Source organism: Lissotriton helveticus, chromosome 9 (assembly GCF_964261635.1).
Source record: "Lissotriton helveticus chromosome 9, aLisHel1.1, whole genome shotgun sequence".
Taxonomy (NCBI): Eukaryota; Metazoa; Chordata; class Amphibia; order Caudata; family Salamandridae; genus Lissotriton; species Lissotriton helveticus.
Genome location: NC_136070.1, coordinates 177,625,465 through 177,641,355, shown reverse-complemented (window position 1 = coordinate 177,641,355; position 15,891 = coordinate 177,625,465). Strand labels below are relative to the sequence as shown.

Here is a 15,891-nt window from a genome sequence, read left to right as displayed (position 1 = left end):
ACCAATATGCTCCGATTGAATTCTAGCATAATGCAAACCTGCCACTTAGAAAGTAGAGTTTAGCTCTAAGACACTAACACTAGTTTCTACACTTCCACAATTCAGAAAGCAGAATCTGCAATTTTCTGAAGTTTGGTAATAGATACAAATCACCCATATATTTGGGTGTTACTATCAATCTGTGCATTAGCCAGAACATAAGTTGTGTACCAAAACGAATGAAATGTGACACTGATTCTTACTATAAAATAATCCTATTTCTTGGATAAAGCGGAGTCCTAATACGTGCTTTGATTATTTAAGTAAATATTCAACCTAAAGGCAACCAATTAATATGTTCTATCATCCAAAATATTTCATGATTATCAAAGACAATTTCATCAACACTGGTAAGTATTTAAAACCTGCTACAGAGGATGTAACAGTAGAACTAGCAATTTAGTCCCCACTCAGCTGAATAGACTAGACTAGCAGGTCCAAGTGACCCTCTCTAATAGCTAGACGTAGGGCCTGATTACAATTAAAGGTGCTATTTATCGCACCTGGCAAATAATGATAACCTGGGGTTCGTTATTTATAGGGTGCGATAAATAGCACCTATTACCAGCTTTTGGGGAATAACATGAGGATGTTGTTGGTTAACACACCAAAATCTGCATGGTATGGTAAATACCATCCATAATCCCCCTGTTAAATTTTGGCACATTTGTTGGGTTATATAAGGCATCCGATAATTATCGGATGTGTTAAATAAAACCAAACTCTCAATTTCATCCTGTGCGTAAATAAGGGTTTATCCACTGGACGGAATTAACCACCCAACTTGTAATCAGGGCATATACAGATCCCAATGCGTGGAGTGAGGAAGATCAAATGAGCCAGCCTTGACTTCTCTGAATTGTTCCCATTTCCCCTTACAGATACTCAATCAAAAGTAGGGGTCATTCAGGATTACCCCGGACATAAACCTAAGACACAGTCTCAAACAGACACCCCATGTGGTGGTTCCTTTGACTTAACTACCAATTAAATGGTCCATAGTCTCACAATTCCATGTCATTTGAATTGAAGAAAGCTGTGGTAAATGCATTTCTAAAAAGGTGATCTTTAAATAAAGCCATCGTCACAATTATTGCTTGGCGTCAAATCAACCTTACCCACTGATGCTTAGGGACTGTGCTGTGACCAAACATCCCTAGGAGCTTCATGACAACAGTTTATTTGTGATACACACCTTGCTGGCTTTGTCATGAAACAGTCAATCCCTCTGGACAGATGAACATGATATACTGTCTATCAAGACGCAAATCAGAGTTGCTAAAATCAGCTTTATTAGCTTCATAAACTGAGGAAAACCTTTCCACTTTTACCTGGGCAAGAGAAAATATCTTTGTAACAGAGTTAATTTTTTTCAAATCATGATTTAATTGCAATTGCCTATATTTCTAATGGACACAACATTTGTTGACACAGGTGCAACACCTATATACTACAGTGCATCAATGGTGCTAGAGCAAAAGTACACTCACATTTTACCTATTCAGCTTCACTGCTTTAATCGAGGAAAATAATGTTCAGTAGAGGACTTCATGGGGCACACGTGCAGGGGCGTAACTACCATTGGTGCAGCAGGTGCAGTGGCGCTGAGGCACAGAGCCTTCAGGGACCCATTGCTGAACAGACCTGTATTTTCCTACCCCAACAGTAATCAAAAGGGGACATTTGTCTAGCATGCACCAGGACCCTAGGTATTCTTACTTAGCTACTGCCCAAGGGACACAGTAGCAATGTTTCAGTCTTCTTTGTAAGTCACTATGAGTCATTATGTGCGTTGGTGTCATCTAGCATCTTTGCATTTACCCAGGATGCATTAAATGAAAAAAATGCAATAACGAATACAAAAAATAAAACGGGTTGTGCTGCTTAACTAGTGTGGTTCAGGCAGTAAAGTTGGAACTAAATCCTGGCTCTTTTACAAAAACTATTAATGTATCTGTTCTTTAGTAAGCATTCAAAGTCCTAGTTGTTTATCCACTAAATACCAGAAGATTGGCTTCATTTATTGGGTTTTCAGATTCAAAACTTTGTGGCTCCCCTAGCATTAGTGATATTTTTCTCTGGCTAGGCTTTTTTCCATTGTGCAGCAGGCACCAGTAGTGTGCTGTAGAAACTAAGTATAAAATAATAAAGCAGAAATTCAGGGTTGTATTGTATTTTAGTATGGCTAAAGAAATGCCACTATTTTTTTTTTACAGCTTGACAAACTCCTTTATTCAGTATCATACGGAAAAAAGAAAAACACTTTTAACACAATATTCAGACAGTATCATTTGACATGAGAAAATAAGAAGAAACCTGTCCAAAGAATGAAAAACAAACCATAATAACGTTCAATTCTGTATCCATTGTGTAAATGGAGCCCAAATTTTCAACACCCTCTCTCGCCTCCTCTTCCCCCCCCCTATGAAAGACCACTGATTCTAATTTATGGAGAGCGAGAATCTTAGCTCTCCAATTGACAAACGTTGGGGGGATAGGATTAATCCATTCAGAAGTTATAGTTAAACGAATTACAGACATCGCAATACAAAGAACAGCAGTTTCATGGGTTGTTCTAGTAAACAAACAATCATTTTCAGACCCTGTTATGACTAGCTCGGCTGAGATAGACATCGGAATCTTAAAAGCACTTTGTAATAAAACCTTGAACATCTTGAAAAAAAGAGCCAATTTTGGGCATGAAAAAAACATATGAACATCATTAGCAGCCAATTGGCCACATCTTGGACACCCATGACCCCTAGTCCCTCCCCATTTAGAGATCTTAGCAGGAGTGAAATAAAGATCAAAAAGGGCCATATAGCTTTGCGATCGTAAACTCCCAGAGATTAGAACTGAATCAGCTAATTCCAATAATACTGAGATATCGATGCCACTCTTGCCAAGTTTACAATCCAATCTGGTATTTAGGGACAAAAGATCGTCTGGTAAGCCTTTATCAAAATAAGTTCCATAAGTGGGTTTTTAACAAGGGCAGTAGGTGTAGTTAGCAAAAGCCTATCCATATAGCTACGTATCAGTAGAAATTAAAAAAATTCATGTGTACCTAACCCATATTTTCCTTTTAAAAATAAAAAAGAAGCCATATTGCCGTTATCGGATAGGTCACCCAAAGTACAGATACCATGTGCTCTCCACCTGACAGTAACAAAGTCTTGAAAGATAGACGGTAACAACCTGGCAGCAGCCAAAGGTGTGTAGAAATTATAGTTCCGGATTGCCCACTTCCTTCGTATTTTCCTCCAGACTGACAACATTGTTTGAATTACCTTGAACTTAGTTTTTTTGTAGTAGCTGGGTTCCAGCACCGAAAGAAGAATTCCTTTGGCGTCTTCGCCCAGCCCTATCTCAAAAATCGAAGGAGAACACGCCGGTAAAGTAGGAGCTCTTGCCCTAAACAGAGGTACAGCCAGGTGTTGCAACAAGGCTGACCAATTATATAGTAACAGATCGGGGACTGCCCACCCCCCCCCGTTTGCAAAGGCAAGTGCATCCACTTAGCTGCCCTCCGAGGAGAATGATAGCCCTAAAGGAACCTATTACAGCAGCTTTCCGCTCGAATTAAAATAGACTGAGCAAATTCCAAAGGAATTATCCTAAATAGATATAGAAACTTAGGTAGAACAAGCATTTTTAACACGTTCCTCCTACCAAACAGGGACAGGTGTAATTTACCCAATCTACTCAGAGTGGCATTAACTGTTTGAACACTTGGTAAAATATTTATTTCAGGTAATAATTCCACTGCTGCTATAAGTTCAACCCCCAGATATTTAGCACTATGAACAACTGGCGCATCCGAAGGGCCCATATTCTTAGTTTGTATAACCTGGGTTTTCGAAATTTTAAGCTTATACCCTGAGAGTTGACCATAAGAATCTGCCAAACTCTGTAAAGCTGTGAATGCCAATGACACATTAGTAGTTAAAACAACAATGTCATGGGCATACGCCAATGCCTTAAATTCAAGCCCATTAATCTTAACGAGGGGTATATTTAGAGAAAACTCTATTTTATTGATGAACGGGTCAATGCACAAAGCGAATAACATGGGTGAACAGGGACACCCTTGTCTAGTAAACCTCCCTATTTCGAAAGAGCTAGAAAGAAGACCTGATATAGATACCGATGCTTGGGGCGTAATGTATAATGATTGTAAGGCCTGTATAAAACCCCGACAAAAGCCCTTCCACTGAAGAACTCTCCACAGAAACCCCCAGGCAACCCTATTAAACGCCTTTTCGGCGTCCAATAGGATTAGCCCTAATGGAGAATCTGTGGCTTGAGCCCAGTCCAGCAAGGCAATAATCCGACGCACATGATCCGCCGTATCCCTTCCAGGAATAAAGCCATGCTGACGGATTGAAACCAAAGGGGATATTACCGACGCAAGTCTAGCAGCGAGGATCGTTGAGAATAATTTATTATCCGTATTAATTAATGAGATCGGACGATATGAGGCTGGGTCCAACTCTGGCTTGTCTTTTTTTCTAATCAAAATAATGGTTGTCAAATGCCATGAGTCTGGAGTAGTCCCAAGCTGAGCTTTCCTTAGTGTTGTGAGAAGATCTTCCCGAATCTCAGCTCGAAATAAAGAATAAAACTCTAATGGGATAAGATCAGGCCCAGCTGCTTTACCTTTAGCCAAAGAATTCAATGCTACTCCCACCTCATCCCACTCTATCGAAGCGGCTAAAAGGGAGTTCTGTAAATCCGAAATTCTGCAAGTGTTGAAGCCAGCCACAAAGTTATCAAATTCCTGTTCTATAATCAGGTCACTGATTTCCTCAGTATACAAAGACTGGTAAAATTCAGAAAAGACAGTTACCCCACTCTGGAGTATCATAAATCCACCCGAGTATCTTGGATCTTAACAATACGGTTAGCCAAGGCCCGCTGCTGAAGGCGCTTGGCAAGGAACCTGCCTGATCTTTCGCCATACTCGAACATTGTCGAGCGGTATTGTAAGTATTTAACCGCAAGGTCCTGCCCAAGGAACTCCAGAAGGGATGACTTAACAAAAGCAACTTGCAATTGAATAGAGTCTATTTTGCGACCATCCCTGATCGCATTAGTGAGCTGAATCTCTACCCGACGTAATTCATCAATACGCTCACTAGTTTGTGTTTTGACTAACTTCTGACGGTAGACAAACACTTTTAGTCTCACCCCGAATAGCAGCCTTAAATGAATCCCACAAAACTTCACTAGAAACGGAACCTCTGTTGATGTGCAAGAATTCGGTTATCCAGGCTCTCATATGATCAACATACATTTCATCCAATAACAATTTTCGCTCAAATGTCCATGTTTTTAAAGGACTTACCACAGATTTCAAACTACAATGGTCAGCAGGTTGTGATCTGAAATATTTCTGGGCATAATCGAAATTAAAGTGGTATCTGCAGATTGATCTGAGAAAAAAAGTAATCTAAACGAACCATTTTTTTATGGGGAGCAGAAAAGTATGTTGAACCATCTACATTTCTATGGTGGTGAAACCAAAGGTCTACCCTACAATGTTCTTGTACTAAAGCTTGCAGAGCCCGGAAAACCCTGTGTTTCAAACCCACATATTTATGATCTACAACCAAGTTGAAACTGGCCGCTAAGTTAATATTGAAGTCCCCACAGAAGCAAATCGGATGTGGCCATAAAGCGAGCTCTACATTCAAGTGGTCCAAAACTGCAGGGTCATCCGAATTTGAACTATATATAGTACAGACCATGAGAGATGTACAATTAATCAAAAGCTCTGCCAGTGCCCATCTCCCCGCATTATCTTGTTTTGATCTCACGCATGTACCTACCCCTCGTTTTAAAAGTATAGCTACTCCCCTAACCATAGAAGACTGTTGAGATCATGCCACTAAATCAAACCCTGGGATATTTAAACAACTTCGATTATTCCACGGTACATGCGTTTCTTGTAAGCATACGACCTCCAACCGAAGCCCCTGGATAATTCGAGACAGCAAGGCCCGCTTTTTGCCATTATTCAAGCCGCATACGTTCCTTGAGGCTATATTTATTTTACCTAACGCCATTAGAGTATATAGACAAAGGCATCTCAGTTACAGTGAATATCTGTTTTAATACATAATTATTATACCAAAAAAAGAATTTTTCAAGCTGGTTTTTTGAAAGCACCCCCACCCCTCCCCCCAGGCCCCACCAAACACCCCCCCCCCCCCAACACTACCACCTCCGCTCCACCCCTCCCCCCAATCTAGGCAACAGGACCGAAGTCCGGTTGATGGAGAAGCTGGTGTGAGCAAAAAAACCTCCTCCGATTTGCCGCCAACCCCCATATAAAGAGAAAAGAAGAAACCTTTTTTTGTTTTGTTTTGTTTTCAACAGACAGAGTATACGCCCCGTAGAGGGAAAGGATGACATCTATTCATATTGCAATTGCATTAACTTCCCCTACAGAGACATAATCCTATATAGTGAAAAAAAGAAGGAGACCAAAAAAAAAGGAAAAAGAAAAGTCAACATATGCAGTGATACTCATACATTTTGCAGACAGTTACATCGATTCACAGTGTGTCCAAAAACAGTTTTGCCTGTACTTCAGATTCAAAAAATCTGGTCTGGCCATGATGTATTACCTTTAGTTTGGACGGGAAGAGCAAAAGAACCTGCGCCCCCTTTGTCTGAAAGGGGGCAATCAGTTGGCGGAGCTGCCACCTCCGCTCAACCATGACCGGACAAAAATCTGGCCTAACAAAAAATTGACAACCCTTCCCTGATCTTTGTTTATCAGGCCTGGCCAGGTCATAAACTCTTTCTCTAGCTAAGAAATTTTGAAAACAAATTAAAATAGCGCGGGGTCTATTAGCATTTTGACCTGAGCGTGGATTAATTTTACAGGGAAAGCAATGAGCACGTTGGATCTTTAACTGCCAGTCCCAATCTTTAACTTCCGGAAATGCCTCTACGAAGAGATCCCCAACAAATTGATGGATGTCCGACCCTTACGTCCCCTCAGCCACCCCCAAAATCCTTAAATTGTTCCGGCGTGCTTGATTTTCCATATCAACCAATTTCATTTCAATGTTGAGCCTCTGAGACTGAATTTCATCAATTACTGATTTTTGAGCTTCATCTTCAAGTGTAGAGATCCAAGTTTCTGCCTCTGTGATCCTGCCTGCTATTTCCGTGCATGTCTTTATTACGCTGCGCAGTGAGTTTTGTATTCTGCGGCATGACCCCTGTGCCCGGGCGCTCTCCTGCCGTGTCTCCTCCCGATGGGCCATTATCGTTTGATATAATATTGATAATGTCATCTCACCTGGAGGGAGATTAGTATTGGAGTCCTGAACATTTAAGGCAGGGAGAGAAAGATCATCTCGTGCTCCAGGATGAGCAGAGAATGAATAATCCCAAGCAAGTGGGTCAGCATTCAGACAGTTGCCTACATCCTGAGGCAACTTACGCACTGTAGGGAGCCCCATGCTGTGCAGAACATCATTTGTGCGCTAGTCTCCCGAGTCGCTACCTTCCTCATCCGACCAGTCTTTATCCAACCCATTATCCTCAGCAGAAGAGCCAGTATGTTCCGAGAGAGAGAAAAAGTTCACTGTTTCTACGTCAGGAATAATGTTAGATAGGCCGGAGACTACATCTCCCAGAGTCCCACTGGAATGTAAACTGGAAGTTGGAGCAGACTCTGAAGATATTGTTTGTCCCCCCACACATACAGGCACCCCTTCCTCTTCCTGCTGAGCCAGTGGTCTTATGTGATCCCCCCCCACTGACACCTTTAGGGGTAACAGGCAATGATGCAATTACCGCGGGCTTTGTCTTACCGGTAATAGGCGCTGTGCTGTCCACTGTTAGAACTGTAGGGGTGTCTGCAGGGTTATACTGAACCGGGCTCTGATGACCTTTTGCCGCAGAGCCTCCGCGCGTCTTAAACATTGCCGGTACCGGAGGAAGAGCATTCACTTTCTTCGAAGATTTACCGGTGCCGGTACCATCCGCATGAGGTCTAAGATCTCCGGCCTGAGATCTCTTTACGGGCTCTCCTTGGGGCGATGTCGATGCAGCCGCTGCCGAAACTGATGGCGTTTTACCCCCCACCCTCGGGGGATTTTTCGGCTGATTTTGTACTTTCGGTGGCATTGCGGGTCCGTCGAGATAACCCAGGTTAGCTGCTGAGTCAACTGCAGGTACTGTCGGGCAGCCGACGCGCTGAGAACCGGGAAGCATCGCGACGGTGACAGCCAAATTGCCAAGATGTTATGATGCCTCTGTAGCCGCCAAAGCATCGCTTTCAGCAACAAAAGAAGGGCAGCGAAGGGTGGTAAGCAAACAGACAAGTAAGCCGTAAGCTAATATGACATTCCGCGGTAAGGAACTCAAGGTTGGCGGGTCATTCCGGAGGAGCGTTTGCAGAGACTAGCTCACTCGGCCAGCATTCTGGCCGCCATCTTGCCCCTCAGTCTCTTCCGAAATGCCACTATTTTCAGCTAAACATAGAAGTGAAGTCTAAAGATTCTAGTGGAACACATGATTAAGGAACCAAACTTTATGTCCCATCCATATGCCTATTTTCCTTCAAAATTTAGGAGCTACTCTCTTAATGGTTAATGTGCTCTAATATCAGAATGCCTCACAAACTCGTATGCCTAGATTTGTACTTCCCTCCTCATCAACCCCCATACTATCCAATTTTCCAGACCTACACCTGTGCCCCCTTCTTTTGAGATCTCTTCTATTTCAAAATCACCTCCTCTGTTTTCTATACCCAAATCCTTTGGAAGTTAACTGTAGCAGGTATTTAACCATCAATCAAAACAATAAATGAGTTTGGTCTGACCCAATGTTTGATAATTTGTTAAATTAAATAGGAATGGTTCATATGTTCTGGTCTAAACTAAGATTTTGGCGCTGGTTACCTGTTTTCATGTTTGTGCTTCAAATCATTGAATGTTTTTGACTTTTCTGAATTTTCTGTAACTTTAAACATGGTATCGCAGAGTGTAAGTGTAAATAATTTCTCTAATGGGACTCATATAAAGTCAGACAAAGATGTTGGGATTTTATATCGAAATCTTGGGGTTTGTGTGGGTAAAACCAGCACAGAGTTTTGCTTCATGTATAACATACTACCTGCAAAGTTGTACTTTTGATGTGTGCACAAAACAATTAAAAGGCATTCTAGCGTGTTTTTATGTTTGAATTTTCGGTAATACAGAACCCTGGAAATTTATTATGCAAAGAAACTTTACAAGTTTTTTCAATCCGCTTATCAATGTCATCCATTTCCAGTCAGCAGGATGTCTTATCGATTTAGGGCCAAGTATACAGATGACTGCTGGTCGACATTTACAGGAACCTCCATCATGGTGTCAAATGTACTCAAACCAGGATTTTGTTTTTAACATAAATACAAATAACCCACTCGCCTTGGGAGTTTTCAACCATGGAGTGGGGGGTCATTTAAAAGTTTTTACTATCACTTATCGCCACACTTTGGATGGTGGTCATTGAAGCAAAAACTTGCCATTTTTCGGTCCGCTCAAAATCGAGTGAGCAGACCAATGGCAAAACCTGCAATGGCCCTTTATCTGTTGGGCCATCACAGGTATATGTTGGCAGCAGAGACGGAGTAGTTTCTGCAGTCTACATACTGAAGGTCCACCTGACTCTAAATGAGGCAGGCGGACCCTTCGGTTTGGTGGAGAGGGTACTCCGTCACCTTTTAGATACTGTACCCTCTCCCCCAAACTCTAAATCGGGCCCATAATAGTTAATAACCTACAATTGATGTGATGTACAGGTTATGCATTTGATTCCTTGCTAGTCCTATTCAGCTGTTCAGCCTTTTATTATTGATCAAATATTTACCTTTACATTTGTAAATCTTAACAATTTGTGTATATATATATAGCATTGGAAAGGCAAACTGTCTATTTCAGGGCCAATAAAAAGCAATGTATCAGTGCTTTAAAAATAGTCATCCTTCCCATTTTTCTATAAAAAGTACCATTTTTAATTAGGACTTTGAAAACATTGGATTCACTTAGTCTTCTAGGAATCTCATTTCTGTACTGATCAATTCACACAGCTTCCTGCAGAGTTAAAACTGATGGGGGTTAGTACACCACTTTGCTGGATGGCTCTGTACACTACTGAACAATTCCATTGAGTACCAGCAGCATGCATACTAATGAGAGGCATCTGACAATATTTGTTTGTCACACAAAGTTCTTGATGCTGTCTCTTACACATTTTCTGACCTACACAAGTTTTGCTGCTATAGAAGAACATACACAAAGCTTTACTGATAGCCCACTGGTTTGAAATAGCTCCCTAATGTAATGCAGTGGTTGACAAAACAGCTTATATTCTAGGATCTGTCTTCTACATATTTAGATGTATACTTCTAAATGGCATTTGACTAAAATGCAGCTAATAGGTTTTGCTTCAAATGGTAAACTCCATAAAAACATTTGATTACACAATATTTGCAAAATCTGATGATACACTTACAGGTTCAGAAGAAGAAAACTCATTGCCACGAATGCCAGCATGATTGCAGCAGAACCTAGAAGATAAAAACATGTTATGCTTTATTTCTCAGACAGCAACATTTATATTTAGTATGTTTTATACATCTATAGTATAAATCTGTTTTAGTGTTTAATCCAGAAACCAATCTCTCTTAGAAATTACCAGCGGCTTTTTCATTTACGCAAATGAGCATGCATGAGTATTCATTGCAAAAACTGAATAGTTAAGCTGTGAATAAACAAATGTATTATCAAATGAAATTGCTAGTTATTGTTATGAGACGCCATACAATGTGGACCATATAAAAGCAAAGTGTCATTTACTTAAATGAGCATGCATGAGTATTCATTGCAAAAACAGAATAGTTGAGCTATGAATAAACAAACCCAAAAGCAATATCATACGAAATTGCTAGTTATTGTTATAAGATGCCACACAATCTGCACCAAGCTAGTTTTCAAATGTTAGAGCATATTCCACATAACAGATATTCAACAAATAAATGAAATGTCCTTGTACAAGAAGAGGATTAATGAATTGCAAAATTTAATACTATAGACCTACAGGAATAGGTGGGCATTAAGATTTGTGTATGCTTCTGTAGTCTGCATTAAGTGTAAACAATAAATGAGGTTGAACAAAGACTAAAATAGGAGATAGGAATAATATTTATTTTGTTGGGCATTTTTGATTAATCACTTACTGATTGTCAACAGTTTGGACTGAGAAATGAAAGAGGTTTCTTATTTTTTAATTTCACAATTTTTATGTCAAACTATGAAATCATTTTGCAATAATCATTTATTCTACTGTTATTATCTTTATTTCAAACACATACATTATTAAATGTTTTTAAACATATTTTACTCTGTAATCATTGTGTTAATTTGCCATGAAGAAGTAACTGTCTTGTGATGCTGTTAATTAACAATGATATATACACACTCATGGATTACTATTTTAAAAAAAAGCATATTTTATTAATTTTCGTGGTGCAATGACAAGCAATATAAAGACATACACATGAACGGCACCTACAATTCTACAATATTTGTTAGTGTCGGTACAATATATTCTCTATGGCATTTCTATGTAATTTACAATATATTAGCAATAACAACAATTAGTTTGCTTGTACATACAACATGATGCAATATAAGCCAATGAAAGAACCTCACCCGCCACCCATAACTACTAAAAAAGCAATATAGTCCGACCCCCATATCCCCCCTCCCTCAGACTCATTGAATGCTACATCATGGTCTTCAGCCATAAGTCCTATCTTATTCTTATGCAGTAGTTCTATTGGGAGATTCAGTGTTCCATTTCTATCTGGCCCTATTTGGCGCGAACAGTGCTGCCTCATGTTTCTCCATTGAGGTGTGCCATTCGGCATAGTAAGTTTTCCAGTTTCATGCACTGGAAGTTCCGTGGCAGCAAACCCCTCAAGCATCGCGTTCCACTCCAACAAGATAGGTTTCTTCCTCAGCCCTCTATTTTCCTCCCTTTTAATTTCCATGCTTTCCTCTCTGACTCATCGAACAAACTCATTATGCCATCCTACTACTGTCGGTGCCGTTGCAGCTTTACATCTCATCGTGATTGACCATTTGGCCAGGATCAACGCCATATTTGCAAACCTATTCTGTGATCCTCTCTTCTTGTGTTTAGGGCCTAGCCCTAATATGCAGTATTCAAGCGTATCTCCTCCCACCACTGGCGCTACGTCACCCAGCATTTTTTTTGCACTTTTGTTAAGAAGTGCTGCAATCGCGGGCAAGTCCACAACATGTGCAACAGGTCAGCTTGTGGTGCGTGGCATCTAGAACAGGTGTTTGCAGTGTCTGGCAACATTATTTTTAGCCTACGGGGAGTCAGGTAAGCTCTGTGTACCACCATGGATTGTATATGTTTAAACTTGGGGTTTCGAGATATCTTCTTTGGGTACTCTAGTATAACCCCCCATTCTTTGTCCATTAGTTCACAGCCTAAGTCCCCATTCCTTTTGTCTCTGCGCTCTTGTAGCGAGGTTGCAGCGTGTGTTCATATACCCCTATACAACCATCTGAATAGGTTTTCAAAGGTGCGCCCAGCGTAATGAAGGAAAGTGCACAGCATGTATTATGTAGCCACTGAACATTCCTGGTATCAATTCTCCTGAAGGCCCCCCTTAGGGAAATTATTTAGAGATTCTTGAGCGGGAGGCCCTTGCAGTGGGGTACTCAACAAACATTTGTTAGCCGTACAAAAAGCATATAATATAGGCTGCTGACCAAAGTCCCAAAGGGAACCTCGACTCTAAACTGCGATTTCAGCTTTTAAATGAACAAAAACTAACATATGAAAATCTTTTATCCTCTAAAGCAGTTCCTCTTGTTAAAATGTATCAACATCATTCTACAAGTTTTAATTTCAATGAGCTTCAAATAACCTTTACAGAAGCTTTACCCACCTTCCAGAAGAAGGGCACCAGGGTTATGACTAGGGCTTTAACATTCCCTTCTGTAGTTATCCATATTATTTTGCCCATCTATTAATATTTATCCATATTTATTTTGTGGTTTTCCAATAAGTGGAGTAACATTTTTTACATTTCTACATTTATTTAACTGATAAACAAACACTCTCATACTTTGATGCCTGTCGCGTTTTAGCACATTCAACAGCCAAATATAGCAAAACACTACACCCACAGGTAAATATTAGCAATTTACTCCAAATATATTTTAACATATGCCTGGATTTAAAGATATCTTAACCTGTTTTTTAACTCCCCATGCTGTCTATCCGCTGTCTTGGAATTCACAACAGAAAGCATGGAAAGTCACTCATTAGGAGCACAATTGTCAGTATTTTTCTGGCTTAAAAAATAAATACAGACAGGGAACACGTCGTTTTCTGTCTGTATATATCTGTAAACATCAGTAAAAACAGAAAACTGGTAGCCTTAGTTATAACCCACCCTTCAGTACACATATGGATCTGTAGATACTCTGCCAGAAAGGACAACTGCTGCTGGATAGTTGGTATGTTACCCAGCTGCTCTGCTGCTTTCTACCAGAGTATAAGGAATTGGATCTTCATCTTACCGAGGACCTCTAGAGTGACTCACAAGGACTAGTGTGCTGACCTCCTATTCAGAGAGTAAGGGATAAAAAAGGCTTCCTCCAGCCTGAACCCGCACCTGGTCCAGCCTGAGTGAGCCCTGACCCTTCTTCAGGTGGTGCCCCTCCAGTCCTGTACCTTTACAAGTGGTACTAAAGTTGCCCCGAAAGCCAGAATTCAAACATTGGGCTCAGAAGAGACCGGGACAAACCTGATCAACTGTCTGCCTGAGGTGCATTGCCAGTTGGATTGACTTTGAGACTTCTCCCGCTATGTTCTTCTCCTCAGCAGCAAATCCTTTTCAGCGGTCCTTCGCCAAAGGGGTATCTGACCTTGTGGAACTGTCTTCGGCTACAGCCCTCTGCCTTGTACCGCTGGATATTTTCAACTTCCATTTCAGAGACCTAGGGCCTGATTTAGATCTCGGAGGACAGGTTACTCTGCCACAACAGTGACAGATTTCTCATCCAGTGAAATATAAATCCCATAGGATATAATGGGATTTATATTTTGGTGGACAGGATATCTGTCACCACTGTGACTAGGTAACCCATCCACTTTTTTCAGAGACTCTGGTATAAAGACACATATTGCTCATTCCCCCCTTCATGATTACAGTAGTACTTCTCGTATACAGAAAAACACTATTATGCTGGGAAAGTTTGCAGATTTGTCAATCACAATGCTTTACAGGTTATAATGTCTAGCTGTGGAGAACGCCCAGGAGGTTATGTTCCTTAAATGGTAGAGTATGCTCTGCAATCACCATAGATTTGACTGTGCTACAATCACGTTCACTAAGCAATTAATCAAGCGAGCCAATCTGTTGATGCCTCTTTCCACCTTTCTTTCTCAAAAAATGCCTAACTCTCCTACTATTACTACTACTCATCAGTTTGATCCCCCTTAACTCTATTTTATTTTTACCATTGTTAGTGGTTGTCAATATGATACAGTTGCAGCGTATACCCTTCTTTTCCTCTTAACAAGCTTCACCCCTTTTTTCTTTTTCCTTTCTTTTCCCTCACTTCTTCCTGTTATAAAACTAGAAAATGGTTAGTTATACCACTTAGGTGTTCGCTAGAGTGTTTATTTGTTGATTTAGTACATAACATTTAATAACCATTAATTCTGGTTGTCTTATACTGACAATTTCATTTCCTGTATTTTAGTTAAACTAATCTCAGCTATGTTGTACTCAAACTAATGTAAGTTTCGTACTTCTTTAATAAAACATTTCAAACTTTAAAAAATAAATAAATAATAGCTATTTGTGGGCAGTCCAAAAGAAACGTATTACCTGAACAAGACGCCTAATGTCCTGTGATGTCCAATTACTGACTGTTGCTGTGCTCTGTACACAAGGTTCCAAGAGTCTACCTTTTAAGGTCTGACCAAAGACTGACCCACGCCTACTTTAGCCTGCCAGATGCTTTGCTCTACCACATTCAGATTACAATTTGCATTAATATTTGTCAAGAAATTGATAAATGGTTTTCTAAAGCTAATAAATTTACACCGCAGGGAATGTGACACGCCTAGTCTAACATGGCAAATGTTTTGCTTCACAACATTCAGATTACTATTTGCATTAAATATTTTCGAGGAATTGATAAATGGTGATCTAAAGCTAATAAATGCAAGCTTCAGGGCATGATTTGTCTATTGTCACTTAACTGCATTATTCTTGTGACAGAAAAACAGTCACACCAAAATCAATACATAACCCAACACCATGAAAATAGACCCCTATGCAAAAGAATCATAAGACTGTTCAAGAGTGTGTGGAGCTAACCAACATCCATCTATTTACACAGTGAGCCAAGACATTTTGCAAACAAAATAGTCTAGGCATTGGCTGAAGATTCTGGATCCGCACTGGAATAGGGATGCTATCTCCTAATCAACAACAGAAAATAACTCAAGATTAGATCAATAGAAACCTGCCTAATCTTTAAATATCTGTGCAGCAGGGAATTGGTGCAAGAACATTATTTTGAAGGCTCCAAATGTATGGCTAGGATACCCAAAACCATCTACAGGTCAGTAACAAAACAGCAAACCAAGTTACCATTAGTGCTGGGCATCCTTTCAGGTAGTTTGGCATTGCCATACATGCCATTTTGAAAAGGCCAGTACATGTGCTGACCTTTGGGCTGTGACTAGACCAAAAACACCAGTCTACATACTGGGCTGGACCATATA

At 40.3% G+C, this 15,891-nt stretch overlaps 1 protein-coding gene across 1 annotated transcript in view; it reads right to left on the bottom strand.

Annotated features, from left to right (window-relative positions):
- LOC144782679 (galectin-3-like) overlaps positions 1–15,054 on the bottom strand; it is a 156,125-nt gene extending 141,071 nt beyond the window's left edge. Inside the window, exons 1-2 of the mRNA XM_078662018.1 lie at positions 14,987–15,054; positions 10,561–10,615 (exon numbers count right to left, since the gene is read on the bottom strand). Coding sequence (XP_078518144.1) covers positions 10,561–10,601 — 41 coding nt within the window. The 5' untranslated portion in view covers positions 10,602–10,615; positions 14,987–15,054. The remainder of the gene's footprint in view (positions 1–10,560; positions 10,616–14,986) is intronic.
- Positions 15,055–15,891: the final 837 nt, after the last annotated feature.